Below are 17,890 nucleotides of genomic sequence, written 5' to 3'. Positions count from 1 at the left end.
ACGTTTCCCCTAATGCTCTTCGAAGCCAGTGATCGGCGGTTTCAGTAAACAAACGTTGCGAGAGCCACAGATCAGCTGATTTTGAGCAAACAAACGTTTTACCTCACCCGTCCCGATTTAAAATTTCAAAAATGTTAATGTATCTTACAAGAGGAGAGGGACTTCTTTGCTGCTGTAGCAACATGCATTGTATCGTTATATATATATATATATATATATATATATATATATATATATATATATATATATATATATATATATATATATATATTTTCACAAACTTAAAGAAACAGTTCGTTGAAGTCATACCTGAGGAAGCATTTGTTGTAAAGTTTTATGTTCTTTTGATTTATGACGACCATTCTTTTATTCATTTTTTTTTTAACTAACAAATTAGTTTTTCTCAGTTCAGGAGAACCAGTCTGGTGTTGATTGTCAGTCATACAGCATGTGTTGGTAACAGGACTTACTCAGCTATGTAAGGCATGTGTACGTGTAGGAAGAGAGGAAAGTGATTGGTTCTCAGTGAATGTAGGTTTGCGGCAGGGGTGTGTGATGTCTCCATGGTTGTTTAATTTGTTTATGGATGGGGTTGTTAGGGAGGTAAATGCAAGAGTTTTGGAAAGAGGGGCAAGTATGAAGTCTGTTGGGGATGAGAGAGCTTGGGAAGTGAGTCAGTTGTTGTTCGCTGATGATACAGCGCTGGTGGCTGATTCATGTGAGAAACTGCAGAAGCTGGTGACTGAGTTTGGTAAAGTGTGTGGAAGAAGAAAGTTAAGAGTAAATATGAATAAGAGCAAGGTTATTAGGTACAGTAGGGTTGAGGGTCAAGTCAATTGGGAGGTGAGTTTGAATGGAGAAAAACTGGAGGAAGTGAAGTGTTTTAGATATCTGGGAGTTGATCTGGCAGCGGATGGAACCATGGAAGCGGAAGTGGATCATAGGGTGGGGGAGGGGGCGAAAATTCTGGGGGCCTTGAAGAATGTGTGGAAGTCGAGAACATTATCTCGGAAAGCAAAAATGGGTATGTTTGAAGGAATAGTGGTTCCAACAATGTTGTATGGTTGCGAGGCGTGGGCTATGGATAGAGTTGTGCGCAGGAGGATGGATGTGCTGGAAATGAGATGTTTGAGGACAATGTGTGGTGTGAGGTGGTTTGATCGAGTGAGTAACGTAAGGGTAAGAGAGATGTGTGGAAATAAAAAGAGTGTGGTTGAGAGAGCAGAAGAGGGTGTTTTGAAGTGGTTTGGGCACATGGAGAGGATGAGTGAGGAAAGATTGACCAAGAGGATATATGTGTCGGAGGTGGAGGGAGCAAGGAGAAGAGGGAGACCAAATTGGAGGTGGAAAGATGGAATGAAGAAGATTTTGTGTGATCGGGGCCTGAGCATGCAGGAGGGTGAAAGGAGGGCAAGGAATAGAGTGAATTGGAGCGATGTGGTATACCGGGGTTGACGTGCTGTCAGTGGATTGAATCAAGGCATGTGAAGCGTCTGGGGTAAACCATGGAAAGCTGTGGAGGTATGTATATTTGCGTGTGTGGACGTATGTATATACATGTGTATGGGGGGGGGGGCATTTCTTTCGTCTGTTTCCTTGCGCTACCTCGCAAACGCGGGAGACAGCGACAAAGTATAAAAAAAAAAAATATATATATATATATATATATATATATATATATATATATATATATATATATATATATATATATATATACCTTTCGCGATCTCTGCAACATAGCAATGACGACCTGTGCAATATAACCATGATGAACTCCACAGCATGGTCAGGACCCACAGTACAACATAGCCAGGGCTAACCCCTTAACACAGCCATGTCGACCTGAACAACAACTTCAGGAACTCTGAGACATACCAGTGACCCACTCTTACTCACCCTCCACAGGGAAGAACTCTACACAGTGATGACCATGACCAGCGTCACAGTGTAACCATAGCAACACCGACTGCACCAGAGAGCAAGGAGTGTATCCCCGGGGCCAGTATGGGGCGGGGGGGGGAAAAGAACAATCTTTATGTTTAGGTCAGGAGACCAGGATCTCTCTCTCTCTCTCTCTCTCTCTCTCTCTCTCTCTCTCTCTCTCTCTCTCTCTCTCTCTCTCTCTCTCTCTCTCTCGTCATCTCGTCTTTGTACGTCGTTAAGAGTCTTCATCAACTCGTGATGGTGTTTCGTGTGGGTCACGTAGCTTTCCCTATAGCTCGTAGATAGGGGATAGGGGATTAAGAATACTTCCCACGTATTCCCTGCGTGTCGTAGAAGGCGACTAAAAGGGGAGGGAGCGGGGGGCTGGAAATCCTCCCCTCTCGTTTTTTTTTTTTTTTTTTTTTTCCAAAAGAAGGAACAGAGGGTGCCAGGTGAGGATATTCCAAAAAAGGCCCAGTCTTCTGTTATTAACGCTACCTCGCTAACGCGGGAAATGGCGAATAGTTTGAAAAAAAAAAAAAAATATATATATATATATTTATATATATATATATATATATATATATATATATATATATATATATATATATATATATATATATATATATATATATATATAACTATTAAATCAATGTATTCATTAGACTTGATATTGATTTTTCTCTTATCATTAAAGTAAGGATGTAAAGAAATGAGTCAACGAAGTCATTCAGAGAGTCAGTAACATTGTATGAAATGCCACGAACAGTGTCGTGAAAATACACGAATTTTGATTTAACGAAAGGTATCGATCACCAATTTTACGAAACGTAAGACCCCGCGAGGGCAAACAAGGCCTGGCCTTCGACAAACGTGCCCAGGTTATCGGCGACATGTTAACAAACAAGGCCCTGTGGGCAAACAAACAAGGCCGGGGAAGCAGACAGAGCAAACACCGGGTACAAACAAGAGACCGCCCCGAGACCCGACATTCTCACCTGCCTCTTGGCCGGAACAAACACCTGATTGGCAGATTGGGAGGTGTGACACCCTCATTTGCATACGCCAGCTACTCACGCACTCCTGTACACACACACACACACACACACACACACACACATATATTGGAAAGGATCACAATTTTGCGCGTTTTCAAGTATATTCATATGAGTCCACGGGGAAAATGAAACACGATAAGTTTCGCGAAATAATCACATCATCAGGGGAGACACAAGAGAGAAATATAACAGTCAGTTGATATACCACGAAGATGATGTGATTATTACACGAAAGTGAACTTGGGAACTTATCGTATTTCATTTTCCCCGTGGACTCATAGGAATATATATATATATATATATATATATATATATATATATATATATATATATATATATATATATATATATATATATAAATAAAACATAACCCCAGTTGGAATAAACGTCAAGAAAACCCATAAATTCACATGTGCTTGGGTTCCAGGATGCAGAAATCGCCAGTCAGTTCTACTGAAGGTAAAGTAAGGTTCCGTGGAAGTTCAGAGAAGAAAAAAAGAAAAGACAATTCCACTTTCCTATAGAGAACGCCTATGACGAATTATATGAATAAGGGAACAAAATAGAATACAATTCCAACACGTTCAACCCGCGCGAAGTAAAAACGTTCTTTCAGCACGTTGAACACGCGCGAAATAAACGTTCGTATCAACGAAATGGCCAAGGAAACAAACTCGTAATGGCGACGTGCACAAGGGGATGCAAATGCCTCACCTAATCTATCTTGTAGTGGAGCCATCTTGTTAATTCCACCTTGACTTTTAGAGCAGAAATTAGACTAAATGATCCTTGGTCCATTAAAATTCGAACGACGAAATAAAAATAGGAGGGTGAGGGGGTGGGACATTTATCTGCCCTGGGCATATATATATATATATATATATATATATATATATATATATATATATAGATAGATAGATAGATAGATAGATAGATAGATAGATAGATAGATAGATAGATCAGAGTACATTTCCCTTGACACTGGAGACAAAGACTCAACGAAATACCTTGGGTATTGATATACAAAAAATATTTATTTGCATTTGGCAGTTGTGTGTGTGTGTGTGTGTGTGTGTGTGTGTGTGTGTGTGTGTGTGTGTGTGCGCGCGGAAGGCTCCAGTCACGATCAAAAGTCCGCATATATATATATATATATATATATATATATATATATATATATATATATATATATATATATATATATATATATATATATATATTCTTGTGTATGCTGACCAGATATGGCTCGACTATTCATCTCTTTCCTAATGGTCCCAAAACGCTTTTAGCTCTCTATTCACTTTGTAGACATCTTGGAATAACTGCGCTCGTATGTGTGGTACACTGTGTACTGCCTAGCGGGGAGGCCGGGCCCGTCGCATCTCCATCTTCATTACGAAATGTAAGAAAGTACACCCCTCTTGCCCAGACCCCTTAAATAACCCCCTCCTTCCTTGCTGAGGGCCCTGAATACAACCACCTTCACCCAGGCCCTAATCAGTCCCTGAAGATGGAGCCAGGCGTGGTCGTAGGTGCCACTTGACACTGCCAGGGGAAGAAAAAAGTAATTATCACCCTTAATGGCGTTTTAAAGGGTTTAAAGGGTGACTTAACATCCTAATCGTGGATCCCCCCTTTTTTTTAATGGGTTATGGGCTTTTATCGCCCTGATCATGGGTCTTTGAAACCTATGAATACAAATCTTTCATTATTTAGACTTTTCATGCGTAAATCTTATTTCATTTTTATCACGGTATCGTTAAAGAGAACGTTAAGCCCACACCACAACCACGTCGGCTGGCTGGAGTAACCTCCCCCCGGTCCTAAGGGGTAATGACGCGCAAGTCGCCCTGGTGTTGCGTACCAGGAAGATCTTTGAAACTGTAGTAAGAATGATGGCCATTTACACACACACACACACACACACACACACACACACACACACACTCTCAGGGAAGGGAGGGGACAAGGGAGTTGAAGGTTGGGGTAGGGGGTGTAGTAGATAAGATTGAAGGATACACGAGAGAGAGGATGAGAGGGGAAGAACGAGAATGAAGTGGGGAGGAAGGGTTTAAAGATGACCTTGGGGTAGAGATAGAGAGTGGAAAAGATTCCTGAAGAGAGAGAGAGAGAGAGAGAGAGAGAGAGAGAGAGAGAGAGAGAGAGAGAGAGAGAGAGAGAGAGAGAGGCTGGCTGGTGAGGGTGGTCGCAGGATTGAGTGCAGTTGAAAGAATCAACCCCACACCGCACGAGTGCATCTTTACTCTCAACTGCCATCTTCTGTCCTCACCCTCCACCACTCCCACTTTACCTCCCCTCACCCACTCTCTCTCTCTCTCTCTCTCTCTCTCTCTCTCTCTCTCTCTCTCTCTCTCTCCTAACCATCCTATTAAAAAAAAAAAAAGGAGTTTGTAGGTGTGTGTGTGTGTGTGTGTGTGTGTGTGTGTGTTATCGGGGTGACGCGGTGTGCCGTGAGTGTTGAAGGGGAGTAGAGTGTTGGAGGGGAGTTGAGTATCGGAAGGGGGAAGTGGCGTATTGGAGTGCCCTCAGAGAGAATGTTGACTTTGGGGTCTTAAGTGTCATTATCTCTTCAGCTGATGGAATCTTTACCTCGTAGTGGTGTGTGAGAATCAAGTGTATCAGGTATTGGAGTAAATGTTTAATCTCCATTTTCTTTATATTGTAGTTATTATGGTTGGCAATGATAGTGATGATAACTGAAGTTCTATGATAGGTTTGGGTAGTCGAAGTCGTTCGTGTTATTGATGGTGATTTATGTTAACGATGATGATATGTAATTAGGATGATTTGGGATCTTCATTGGAAGGGAACGTGAATAGAAGCTCCAGTCTTGCACCCTCGTTAACCCTTGATCGTGCGAACTTAATCCCGAGTGGCTGTTGCAAATTTTGCGTCGGGTGTGCGAAGTACAAAGCGCTTTAAACCCTTCATTACGCCCGATGAACCCACTTGAGAACCATTGAAACCCTCCTCCACCTCTTTCTCCTCCTCCTCCAGCTCCGGCAAAACGATACGCTAAACCGTTCACTTACTCGAGTTAAACCCGTCATCCTTTTAACTAAACCCTGATTGCGGGTTTAAGTGGTACTTGCAGATAATTCCTTAAGGAACCGTCTTGAAGGAGGAAGCCGTAAGGCCTGGTGGGTCCAGTGGTCCGCCGTTGCTGCCCGAGCACTAAAGGGAGTGGTCCTTCCTCGGAAGGTTATGGAATCGCTTTTATGCAGACTCCGATTCCCCAGGACAGTCGTCAACCTGACGTGGATTGTGGAGGAGTTATGAGAGTTGGGTAATGACGATCGTTGATAGTTTTGTTTGTTGGGGTGGTTGGAACTCGGGACAGAAGGAGTTTCTGTGGTGATACTGTGCCGGAATGTGTGTGTGTGTGTGTGTGTGTGTGTGTGTGTGAATTATTTTGTAAACATATTAATGTCCATATTTTATGTTTGTAAATGAGCTTTTAGGAGTACTTTGACGCAGTGTGTGTGTGCGCGCCTTCTGGTGGGTATCGCAGTGTCCATTTGGCTTACCTAATGTCCATATGGGCGACGCAGTGTTCATATGGACTTCGAATTGCCCACTTGGCCGTTGCGACACGCATTAGAGCGTCGTAATGTCCGCTTGGACTCTTGAAATATCCAGTATGTGCGTGGCAGGCGTTCATATGGGTAATCACAGCGTCCATGTTGGTCCTCGATGTTAAGTTCATACAGGCGTCTCAGCCAGTGGCTCAGTGATGCCGCGGCGTCTTACGTAGGACATGACAGGTGTTTAGTATAGCGTGGCAGCGACCACTGAAGGGTGCGGAGAGGAGGAGGAGGGGGCTTCCCGTCCCACCTGCTCCCTGCGCTCATACCTGCAGTGACTAATACGACTTCCTCTGACCTTGCAGATGGAGAACCCGGCGTTCCTAGACAGCGACCAGTCCGTCTACGAGAGCGCACGAGGGACCCCACGCAACATGTCCCAGCGGCGATCACACCACCTCCCCACCATCCACCACGCCCACACCCACACCCCAAGGGGCGTGGGCGTCCCCCAGCACGTCGCCCACGTCCACAGCGGCCGCGTGCTGGGCGTGACGGGTGTGCCTGGGAACGTCCTGCCGGGGACGGTAGTGCAGGTGTCCGGGGTTCCGACGGGCCACACCACCAGCCTCTATCCGGACCCATCGCTGCCGCCCCTTTGCCCCGCCCACCTCGCCCCGCACGCCCACGTGGCCCACGGCGAGCCCATGTACTCCTGCCAGGCGCCGCGCGACCACGACCACGTCTACCAGTGTCCTGGCCACCGCGGCGACCACCTCGACCATCGCGACCACCACTTAGAGCATCGCGATCACCGGGAACCCCGCGAGCAGATGGACCTCCGCGAACATATGGATCCTCGCGAACACCGTCTAGACCCCCGCGAACACACTATGGACCCACGCGAACATCGTCTAGAATCGCGCGAGCACCATATGGACCCGCGCGAACATAATATGGACCTTCGCGAACATCGCCTCGACCCCCGCGAACACCACATGGACCCCCGCGAACACCACATGGACCCCCGCGAACACCATATGGACCCTCGCGAACACCACATGGACCCCCGCGAACACCATATGGACCCTCGCGAACACCACATGGACCCCCGAGATCACCGGTTGGACCCTGCGCTGGACCACAGGCCCGACTATCACTACGGGGGCAGCGACTACTCCAGCACGGAACCCATCTACGCTCAGCCGCACCTGTACCCGCGGGAAGGGGGTCCCGGCACGCCAACGCTGGGCTACAATAACACGCGGGCGTCGCTGCGGGCGGCGTCGGCGGCGAGCACCCCTGCCAAGTATCTCGTCCGAACGGACTCCTGCGGGAACTCCACCTCTTCGTCAACCCTGCCTACTGTATCCGCCCTATTGGCACGAGAAGCCGCCCACACCCCGCCCACGCCCGCTCACACCACCGCACCGACCCTACGCTCCTCCGCACGGCATGGGAAGGGCGGAACGACGCCCACGCCCGCAAAGCTGAAGCGGCAGGGTCTCTTTCGAGCGTGGAAGGTGAAGTTCATGCGCGGGGAGGGCGGGGGTCGACGGGCATGCGTGGTGTTAACGGCGGTGGTGGTGCTCCTGCTGCTGGTCCTGGGTGCTCTGGCTGCCGTCCTGTACCTCACATGTAAGTACCACCCTCCCTCCTCAGTGTTCTCCCTGCGCCACTCTCCCTCCTCACTGTTCTCTCTGCACCACCCTCCCTCGTTACTGTTCTCTCTGTTCTTGTTCAAGCGTTGCTACTTCAGTTCTCCATGACCTCTATAGCTACTGTGGTTGTTCCTTCGACCTTTATAGTTACTGCTGCTGTTCCTCTGACCTCCGTAGCTGCTGTTCAACGTTACTCTGACCCTAGTTGTACTGTGACCCTTTGTAGTGCTAACGTGACCTGTAACTGTGGGGAGGCCGTAGGTAACCCCGGATCATATGCCACGCTCTCGTGTTGGCGTGCCGTATCCAACATGCTGAGCGTGCATATGTGCGTACCGGAACGTGTATGTATGCGTGTGTGTGCGCGCTCGATAGCATCGAGACGTGAGTGAGGAGGTATGTATGCGTGTGTGTGTGTGTGTGTGTGTGTGTGTGTGTGTGTGTGTGTCTATAGCGTGTGTACGTGTGCGTGTATGTGTAGGCGTGATAGCATCTAGAGCTGGAGGGGAGGGTAGCGGCAGCGAGAGACCTCCAATCCCTTCCACCTAACCCCCCTCCCCCTTCCCTTCCCTCCCTGGAGTAAAACACCAACACACACACACACACACACACACACACACACACACACACACACACACACACACACCTCGACCTGATCTCGAACGAGAGATGCTACCCGACAACCCCCTGAAGCACTCATCACCTGCTCCCTCCCACCCGACGACTGACAATAGCAACAGCAGCAGTGTGGTGGTGAGGGTGAGGGGTAAGGTCTGCCCCGGTAACCTAGGTTGGAACCGAGGCCCCCCTCCTCCTTATCACTCCTCCATCACGCCAATTTTCGTAATGATCCCCCGATCATAATTTCGATACACGTAACTGGTTTATCATGCACACTACACCCAGCCGTGTGTGTGTGTGTGTGTGTGTGTGTGTGTGGGTAATGTAAAAGTTTAAATACTCTTGTCTTGCTGTACATGCCTCGGGTGCGTCTTATGTAATACATGAGGAGTGTCTTGTGTCAAGCTCTTGCTAATGTTGTATTAAGGACATGGCATGCAGTTTTTTTTTTCTTCCAGGACGATGTATTGATTAGTGTATCCTGGACACTGTATTTATTGCTGTACCCTGGACATTCTTCATTGCTGTTATCCTGTGACACTGTTACTCATCAGTGTACTCTGGACACTGTTCATTACCGTATCTTGAACACACTACTCATCACTGCATCCTGGACACTGCAATCACAGTTGTATGCCTTGCACTGTGTATTATCTGATGTATATACCAAGTGTGAATGCATTGAGAACTAATGTCTCGCTCACCCCTCGTGTACGTAGACTTTACACCTCATGTACGACGACTTTTAACACCTTAAGTACGATGATCACAAATGCCCTCCTCGTTACTCGATGTCATGTTGTGTGCCTGCCCCTCAGCGCCATAATTCTTGTGTTGCAAAATTGATACTTGACGAGTTGTGCAAAGGCGAACAACAACAGGTAAGTGGATCGCCCAGAGGACTCCATTTTCCCCCCATCCTCCACCCGGTTTTGAAGGTAAGCTTTTGTGGTGTTTTCTAGGCCAAGTGGAGACTCGGTTGGTGATCTCGATATTCCCGCGTCATCACTCATGCTTCGTGTCAGACATGCTCAGATATGCTGCAATAGTGAGCAATGGGACCCGCATCCCCAGTTAAGGGTTGCCTGACGTGCGGAAGGAGGCTGCAGGAGGAGGGTGGGATGGAAGGTATAATTCCCCCGGTGTGGAGCAGACGATGTTCAGGAAGGGCGGGGCAGGCGAGAGGGCGCGGCCAGGGGAGGGAGGGGGCGCCCCTTTTCTCTCTCTAGCGGTCCTGGAGGTTTAGAGTCGGGGGGGACCTGACCTGGTCTTCTGATTGTGGCTAATGAAAAATAAAATATGGAGCATTCCAGACTGGACACACATTATTATGATGTTATCAACTCTTGAGTTAAACACACATGCGCACACACTAGGCAAATAGCACGGGAGGAGAGAGAGAGAGAGAGAGAGAGAGAGAGAGAGAGAGAGAGAGAGAGAGAGAGAGAGAGAGAGGTGACTGCCAACAGCCATAGAGTTATGCTGGAGGGGATGGTGCATCAGGACATGAGGAGGTCCCCACCGCCCGCGGAACCTGTGCCAAACATAGGCTGGGGCACCTTACCCGGATGAAAGGTCGAGGGAGGGAGGGAGGAAGAGCATCCCACAGTCTACACGGTATATCATGTGGAGATTGGATAGAGACTTTTACGTTTATTGCTCTGGTTTGCTGATGCCGAGACGCCATTGGAAGGAGAGAGTGACCCCGAGGCCACATCGATTTGAGAGGCTAATGTCCAGAAGAGATGCAGGACAAAGAGTTCTACGATCTATGGAGAGGCTAAAGCAAAAAGGGACCATTTTCGTGTCATTATTATTCTGGAATGAGCCTAGTCCGTGAAAGAGTATGTAAATGGCGTACAGAAACCGTATTTCGTGTTTCGTGGGGGAAAGAGATAGTCGACTCACATAAAGGACCGACATATGAAATAAGAAGGAACAGGGTCGAAAATATTTTCAGTCAGTTGAAGATAGGTTGACTTGAGTGAGGTTGGGGATAGAGAAGCTCGCTGGTGAAATATTGAAAGAAAATATCACGACGAACGAAGAGTGTGGAGGGGGAGTGAAAATAGAAAGGGGCAGCTGACCGAACGAAGAAAGTGAAACGTTGTAACGGAGGAAGAAATTGATCGAGTTCTGATGCTAAAAGGAAGTAAAAGAGTTCGAATTATTTAGCGAGCGCGGGGGGATGCACAATGAACTAGCCGCTGATTGCGGCAAAAATCAAATCATTCCGAGGCAGATGGAAGACCTGGCGAGACCCAGAACGACATATTTTCAAGTAAAAGATTAAAGAAAATGGCTTTGGACTGCAACTGCTGTAGAACATGAAGGAAAGCGCAAGTCCTGTAAGACTGAGACAAAGAAAACGTTCCCGTTCGCAGGGAAGAGTGAGACGGAGGTTGAAAGATGAATGACCCGTGTTGACAGGGAGTACATTTGATGGCCTGCTTAGCAGAGGTGGAGCCAGATATCCCTGGATCAGCGAGAGGATGGAGAGCCTGGTACCACGTAGATCAGCAGGGGCCAGGAAGCAGCACACCCCTCCCTCCCTCCCTCCTTCAAGATTAGCGAGAGGAGCCAGGAGGTAATTCTTCGAGGTCGCCTCCCTGCCAACGAGATCAAAGGAGAGAGAGAGAGAGAGAGAGAGAGAGAGAGAGAGAGAGAGAGAGAGAGAGAGAGAGAGAGAGACGTGTTTAAACTACAAAGCCTCAGCTTGGGATGAACTCCCAGTTGAATTGTGGAAGCATGGGGAAAGCTCACCTCCAAGAACCTTAGAAATTTTGCCACGAGGTAAGGTAGCGCGTACAGAGAGAGAGAGAGAGAGAGAGAGAGAGAGAGAGAGAGAGAGAGAGAGAGAGAGAGAGAGAGAGAGAGAGAACGTATGATACAGATTGATATCAGGCGTGTGGGAGAGGAGCGGCCCCACCTCAGGTGTGTGGAGAGGTCGTCGGCCAGGGTAGTACCCATCCATAAGAAAGAAGACGAGGCGGAAGGGACGAGGGAGAGCCTCTTGCCTCACGCTACCCTTCCCTTGCTACGCCCGTCGTACTCGTGGAGACGCCTTGCAGGACCTGTAGCGTACACACATGGACTGCTGATGGTTACCAAGAGCTTTTTTCTTTTCTTTTTTTAAGAGTTGAAGGGGGTAATTATATCACGTTCTAGAGCAGAAGGGGTAGTGGCTATACCAGGAGGTTTTAGGAGTAGGAGAGGTAGCTGTACCGTGTTCTAGAGCAGGGAGGGGTAGCCCTACTACGTTTTAGAGCAGGCGGGGATAGTTCTACCACGTTTTAGAGCAGGGAGAGGTAGTTTTACCACGCTTTACAGCAGGAGGGGTAGTAGCTCTACCGCGTTTTAGAGCAGGCGGGGGTATTTGCAACACGCTTTGGGAGAAGAGGCGTATCTATGACACGTCTTAGAGCAGGGTTGGGTGGGTGTGACTGTACCTCGTACTTGAGCCACTATGTTGACTATGTTGGTTTTGAGAGCAGGGAAGGCCCCAGCGTGCCACATTTTGGATCACTCTTGGTCAGTGCCACACGCTAGAATAGGTGCGTCCACTGTGCCATATTTCAGTGTCGGACGGCGCCAGTATATTACATTTTCGAGTTGGAAGGGCCGCTGTACCACAGTTTGGAACAGGAGGTCCTCTATACCAAATTTTCACCCAAAGGGAAGGGAAGGCCCCCCAAAAAATGAGTCATAGTATTTTTCTTAACTCCTTGAGCTCGCCGGCACGACCCTTCCGTCACTCTTAAGGGTTGGGTCAGGGGCCAGCCCATCATACCCAAGGGGGCGTACCCTCGTGTTTAAGGGGTTCTACCGTCGTGTTCAAAAGAGTTGAACCCCTCGTGCTCACGGAGCCATGCCCTCGCTCTCAGGGAGTCGTATCCTTTGTGCCCAGGGGGTCGTGGCTCTGCCGTTTCGCTCAAGTGATTCATGAAGCCGCGGACCTGGTCCACGACGGAGGAGTGTCTTCTTACGTGGGTTGCTGGAGACCCCCAGCTGACCTGTGCAGCTAATGGGGCGAAAAATGGGCGACTTTATGTACGTAAATCTTTTCAGATGTACAATTCCTGTGTTTACCTTGGCTAGTATGGACGTGGAGTTAACAAAAGGGGCTGAGGTTAGCGGTGTTGCTGGGGGTTGTTGGATCAGCCTTGGTGCGCTGGAGCTAATTAGATGGGACTGCAGGTGGTGCTAGGGTTCGATAGGGGCTGCTGCAGTTGGTGATGGGGTTTGGTCGGGATGGTGGTGGTGGTGCAAGGGTTAGATGAGGTCAGCAGTGGTCCTAGGTCGACAGGAAATGTTGGCATTGGCAACATGGTCATCAGAAAAAAACCTCAGGATGACTGCTATGTCGCAGTGTTACAGGACTGTCCTTCGTCACAGTGTAGTATGACTTTCTTGTCGCGATGTTAACATGCACGTGCTTCGTCACGGTGTTACATGACTCCTTTGTTACATTGGGAACAGGGAATCGCCTCGTAAGAGTCCCGGCTGCTCGGGACTAAATCTTCGGACTTAAATCGCCTCATATTTTTCATCTAATCACCTCTTACTTCGTGCCAATGGCCACATCAGGTTAATGTACCTCTGGCCCCCAGACGCTGTAAAATTTGTGTTATTTGATGTAATTTCGCAAAGAGCAAATGGTGCGGTCATTTACGTCCCCAGGCGTGTGCGGGCCGTACATCCTCAGGGGGTTTGGGGGTCTTCATACTGAAGTTATGGCCTTTGTTGTTAATTCTGGCTGTGTAATGGTCAGGTTTACGAGGGCGGCGTCGTGCCCCACAGTACGTGCCTCCTTAGCGCCAGGGAAACGATACACATATTAATGGGACAAACAGATATGCCGGAGTTCGTAATCACTTCAATTAAACTTTGCTTCGACTGTGTCAGTGAATTGTCCTCCTCAAACACTGTCTGGACATTCGGCGAAAGTGAGAGCAATTGTTTCGGCAGTACGACTTTAAGGGTTAGAAGACCCCCGGAACCATCGTATGGTATACGCAAACTGAAGCAGTGTGTGAGCGGCACTTAACAGTGAACGTCCAGCAGCAGTAATGGCAGCTTTGTCCTGTGCTACAGAGCGTAGAGCAAAGATTCGAGGCAGTTATTACTGAAAGAAGCTAGAGGCTTGGTGTTGCGGCTCTGTGTCGTGACCCACTTAGACTTTCGTCTTGTATTAAAAACATGTCCTCGCGGCTGCGAATGGAAGCCATCGGTATGAAGTTGAGGAGGCATTTTGGGAGGAACGTAGAGAGGGTTATCAGGGTGTTGGGGTGACGGCATTTGTTGGGGAGCAAGGGACGTGTTAGTGGAGGGGAGGTAGGAATCGGACGAAGTCGGGGAGGGGGCACGTTAGTGGAAGGGAAGTAGGAGCTGGACGAAGTGAATGGAAGGGTGCCTTGGAGGAAATGAAGGGAAGCGGCATCAAAAGGAAGTTGCGGGAGAGGGGTGGGTCTCTGAAGGAAGTAATACAGGTCTTGGAGGAAGTGGAAGAGAGGAGAAACCAATGGAAATGGAGGTTCGGAGGCACTGGAATAAGTGGAGGGGAGGGGGATTCGGAGGAAGTGGAGGGGATCTGGTTGGAAGAGTGGGCTGTAGAGGGAGAGGACATTCTTGGCGGACGGGGCCAGTAGTCGTTGTGAAGGGAAGTGCGCTGAGTAGTAGGGGTGGAGGGAAGTGCACTGTTTGCTGAGGGTGGAGGGAAGTGCATCGGTAGCTTGGGTTGGAGGGAGGGACAAAGGTTACTAGGGTGGAGAGAGAAAGACTTTTGGTTGCCAGGGGTGGAGGGTTCTGGAGGGCTAGGCTGTGGGAGCGATAGCAATCTCGGGTTGGAGGCGTGGCTCCCTCCATTCCATCGTGTGCATTAAACACTGGAAGGCGCGGACCGCTCTCTCTTGCCGCTTTTACTGTGAATTATGGTTTCACAACCGCAGTTCATTGCAAATTGGCCCCCGATAGCGTGATGCGAGGTGCGTAAATGGCAAGCACTCTCGGGGTGCCGTAGCTGTGGATATTTATGTATTTGCATATCTGCAGTTGTAGCTTGTTATGTAGTGTTGTATGTACCCCTGTAGCGAAGATTGCAACCCTTTCTTTATTGTGCTGTCGAGTACTCCATATATGCATTTATAGGTGTAGCGTCATATATTGCGTATGTTATCATGGCAGTATAGGAGAAGGTGCGCCATGCGTATTAGTGGTAATGTAGCGTAAGCTGCGTACACGGTGCTGGATGGTTAACGATAACACGTTTTCAGTGCAGTTACTTTCAGTCCTTTATAAGTGATACTTTATTTATGATGGCAACGCTCATACAGTGCACCGTACCTGCCCCAGCCGTCCCACTGCTCACCCCGTAACCCACGTCATCCCCCTCCCATCATCCTCGTCGTTGTCCATACTCTCTCTCCTCAATCTGGCAACGTCGGGGACTCCCTCCTTATTACCGCACCTGCCACTCACAGGAGCAGCCCATGTTGCTTCCCAGACTGCTCCAGCCTGAGTTCCCTCCTTCCTTCCCTCCATCCTCTCCCTCTCAGTAATCCCTGTCAGACCCAGCCATAGTTTCTCCCCACATTGATCTTTCTAAGAACCAGCCAAAGGCTCCCTTCCATCCCAAGGGGGTCTGTGTTAGAACCATCCAAAGTTCTCTCCCTCCCAAGGGGTCTGTGTTAGAACCAGCCAAGGTCCTCTCCACCCCGTAAGTCTCTCTAAGAAGCAGCTGGGGTTATCTCCCTGCCGGCAGTTTGCCTCAGAACCACGAGGAAGTTTCATGGGAAATCAACTTTACAAACTGTGGATAAAATGCGACGCTGGTGGGGAGGGCCCAGTGTCTAATCAGGTGAGTCGGAGGGATAGGGAAGGCAGGCCACGTGTACCTGTCGGACGGCAGGTCGTTCCTGCCGCTCACCGCCGTCGCCCTCCACGTGTCGTCCTGATCAAACGGAGGGAGGAAAGGGAGGGTTGTTGTAGTTAGGGGGGTTGGAGGTGAAGGAGGATCTGTTTTGTTCGGGAGAGGTTGATGAGCTTGGGAGAGGTTGTCGAGGTTGGCAAGTTTGGTCCAAAAGGGGTGATGCGGTAGGTTAGGGAGGAGTAGGGGACAAGGGAAGGAGATGTGGAATGTTGGAAGTGGGAGTACAATTTGGATGGTGCTGGGAGGTGCGTGGGATGAGACCACAGTAAAGGGACGGGGGACTGCTCGACTGTAGGTGCTGGTAGTTGGAGGGGATGCCAAGTAGGCGCTAAGCGAAGGGAAGAGGCGCTGACGGTAACGAGTATTGTAGAATCGGCAGAAAGGGAAGGGAAGGGGAGGCGACGTAGAGAGAGGACCAACCGTAAGCTGTGGGGGTCTTCGTGGGCCTGCGGGTCGACCAACGGGCTCACCCTAGCAGCCTGCGCACAGCCTTGGCTGTTGGAGGGGTTGAAGATCCCGCCCGTCACCCCGAAGACTAATTTAGGAGGGGAAGAGTAACATAGGACGATGTAAGGGTGGAGGGTAGAGTGTCAGGGTAAAGCGGTGCTTCTCAGGAAGCTGTTTAATCCTCGTCGTATCTCATTCTCCGTCGGGCCTGGTCGAGACATTTTTTTTTTCCCTCAGTGTGTTGTCGTGGGTGGAGGATACCAACAGTGAATACCGTGGCGGACTCACGGCGGCAGAAGCTCTCGCGTGGAGGAGGGAAGGGAGCCTGGGGACTGGTTAAGAAGGGTCCACCAAAAGTCATAATTTATACGAAGGTTTGATGAACCAGTGATTTCCCCTTCGCGCGGGGATGACGCTGGTGAAGTCCAAGTGGAACATTCTGAAAACGTTTTTTATCTGACTGGAACTCAAGTCCCGCGATTAAATGAAATAAAAGCAGCAAGTGAAATAACGTCTGTATTCCAGGCTTTATAGATGAATGAGAGGTTGTTGGGAGCAGTGTGGCTCTGTCGTGGTCTACGTGTGGTGTATTGATGTAGTGCAACTCCGTCCCTATTGACGGCCACCGGCCTAGTAAGGTACCTTCTCCCTCCAGCACCCTTTTCTCCTCCGTCACCTCTCCTTCTTCTCCAAGACCCCTCCTCCCTCTCCAACATCCTTCGGTCCTCTCCAACACCCTTCAGATTTCTCCATCCCACTCCTCTTCAACGCACCTCCTTCTCTCTCTCTCCAGCGTCCCTTTTTCCTTCAACACTTCCCCCCCCCCCAACACTCCTCCCTCCGCCTTCCTCCAGCTCACACCCCCCGACCCTCAAGCACCCCTCCTGCCCCTCCAGTTCACTCCATCAGCACCGGATCCTCGCCAAAGCTAACGAGTGATGGTATCAGGTTTACGCCCCAAGAAAGGGGTAATGGTTAACATAAATAGAGATCTGGGACCCTCCTGGTATCTCCTTCTTGTCCTTATTGGGACGTATCGAGGGAGATGGAAGGGGGGAGGTATAATACCCTGGGGCGTAAGGGGGGTTGGAGGGATGGCGGGGGGGGGATGACCTGAGGGAGGATGGATGGCCGGTCGAGATGAAGGTGTCGCGTTTCCACCTCTCTGGAGGAAACAACCCGTGCTGGACAGTGGAGATGTTGCCAGGCTGTTATATATTTACGTCAGGACGACACATTCCCTCGGGTTATGTTTCCCTCTCTCTGGGTGAAGACGTAAACCCCTTTTATTATTATCATTATTATTATTATTATTGCTATTATTATTATTATTAGTAGTAGTAGTAGTAGTAGTAATAGTAGTAGTAGTAGCAGTAGTAGTAGGAGTAGTAGTAGTAGTAGTAGTAGTAGTAGTAGTAATAGAAGTAGTAGTAGTATTGTTATTATTGTTGTTTGTGAGCTGTAAATTATAATTTTTTCGTGTGTTCTGTTACTTTGTCTGAGTTTTATCCTTGAATATGTCGATTTTCGGATTTTTTTCAATAATATATACGAAAAATCATATTTCAGAGCCAATCTGAGACGTTTGGTCCAGATGCCTTGAGAGGGGGCCCCTGTTGAGTTGGCTTGTCTGTCTAGTACGTATGATGAAAAGTATTTATGTGTCTCTGTTTAGGACCAGAGATAGCAGTGGCAGGTATTCGCTAC

General features: G+C 48.9%; 1 protein-coding gene across 4 annotated transcripts in view; it reads left to right on the top strand.

Moving 5' to 3' along the window:
- Positions 1–17,890, top strand: part of LOC139753455 (uncharacterized) — a 444,279-nt gene that overhangs the window by 69,244 nt on the left and 357,145 nt on the right. For all 4 annotated transcript variants that reach the window (XM_071669985.1, XM_071669986.1, XM_071669988.1 and 1 more), the window contains exon 2: positions 6,892–8,164. In XM_071669985.1, coding sequence (XP_071526086.1) covers positions 6,892–8,164 — 1,273 coding nt within the window. The remainder of the gene's footprint in view (positions 1–6,891; positions 8,165–17,890) is intronic.

Source organism: Panulirus ornatus, chromosome 14 (genome assembly GCF_036320965.1).
Source record: "Panulirus ornatus isolate Po-2019 chromosome 14, ASM3632096v1, whole genome shotgun sequence".
NCBI lineage: Eukaryota > Metazoa > Arthropoda > Malacostraca > Decapoda > Palinuridae > Panulirus > Panulirus ornatus.
The sequence above is the reverse complement of the archived record's forward strand: the minus strand, read 5'-3'. Positions and strand labels throughout refer to the sequence as shown.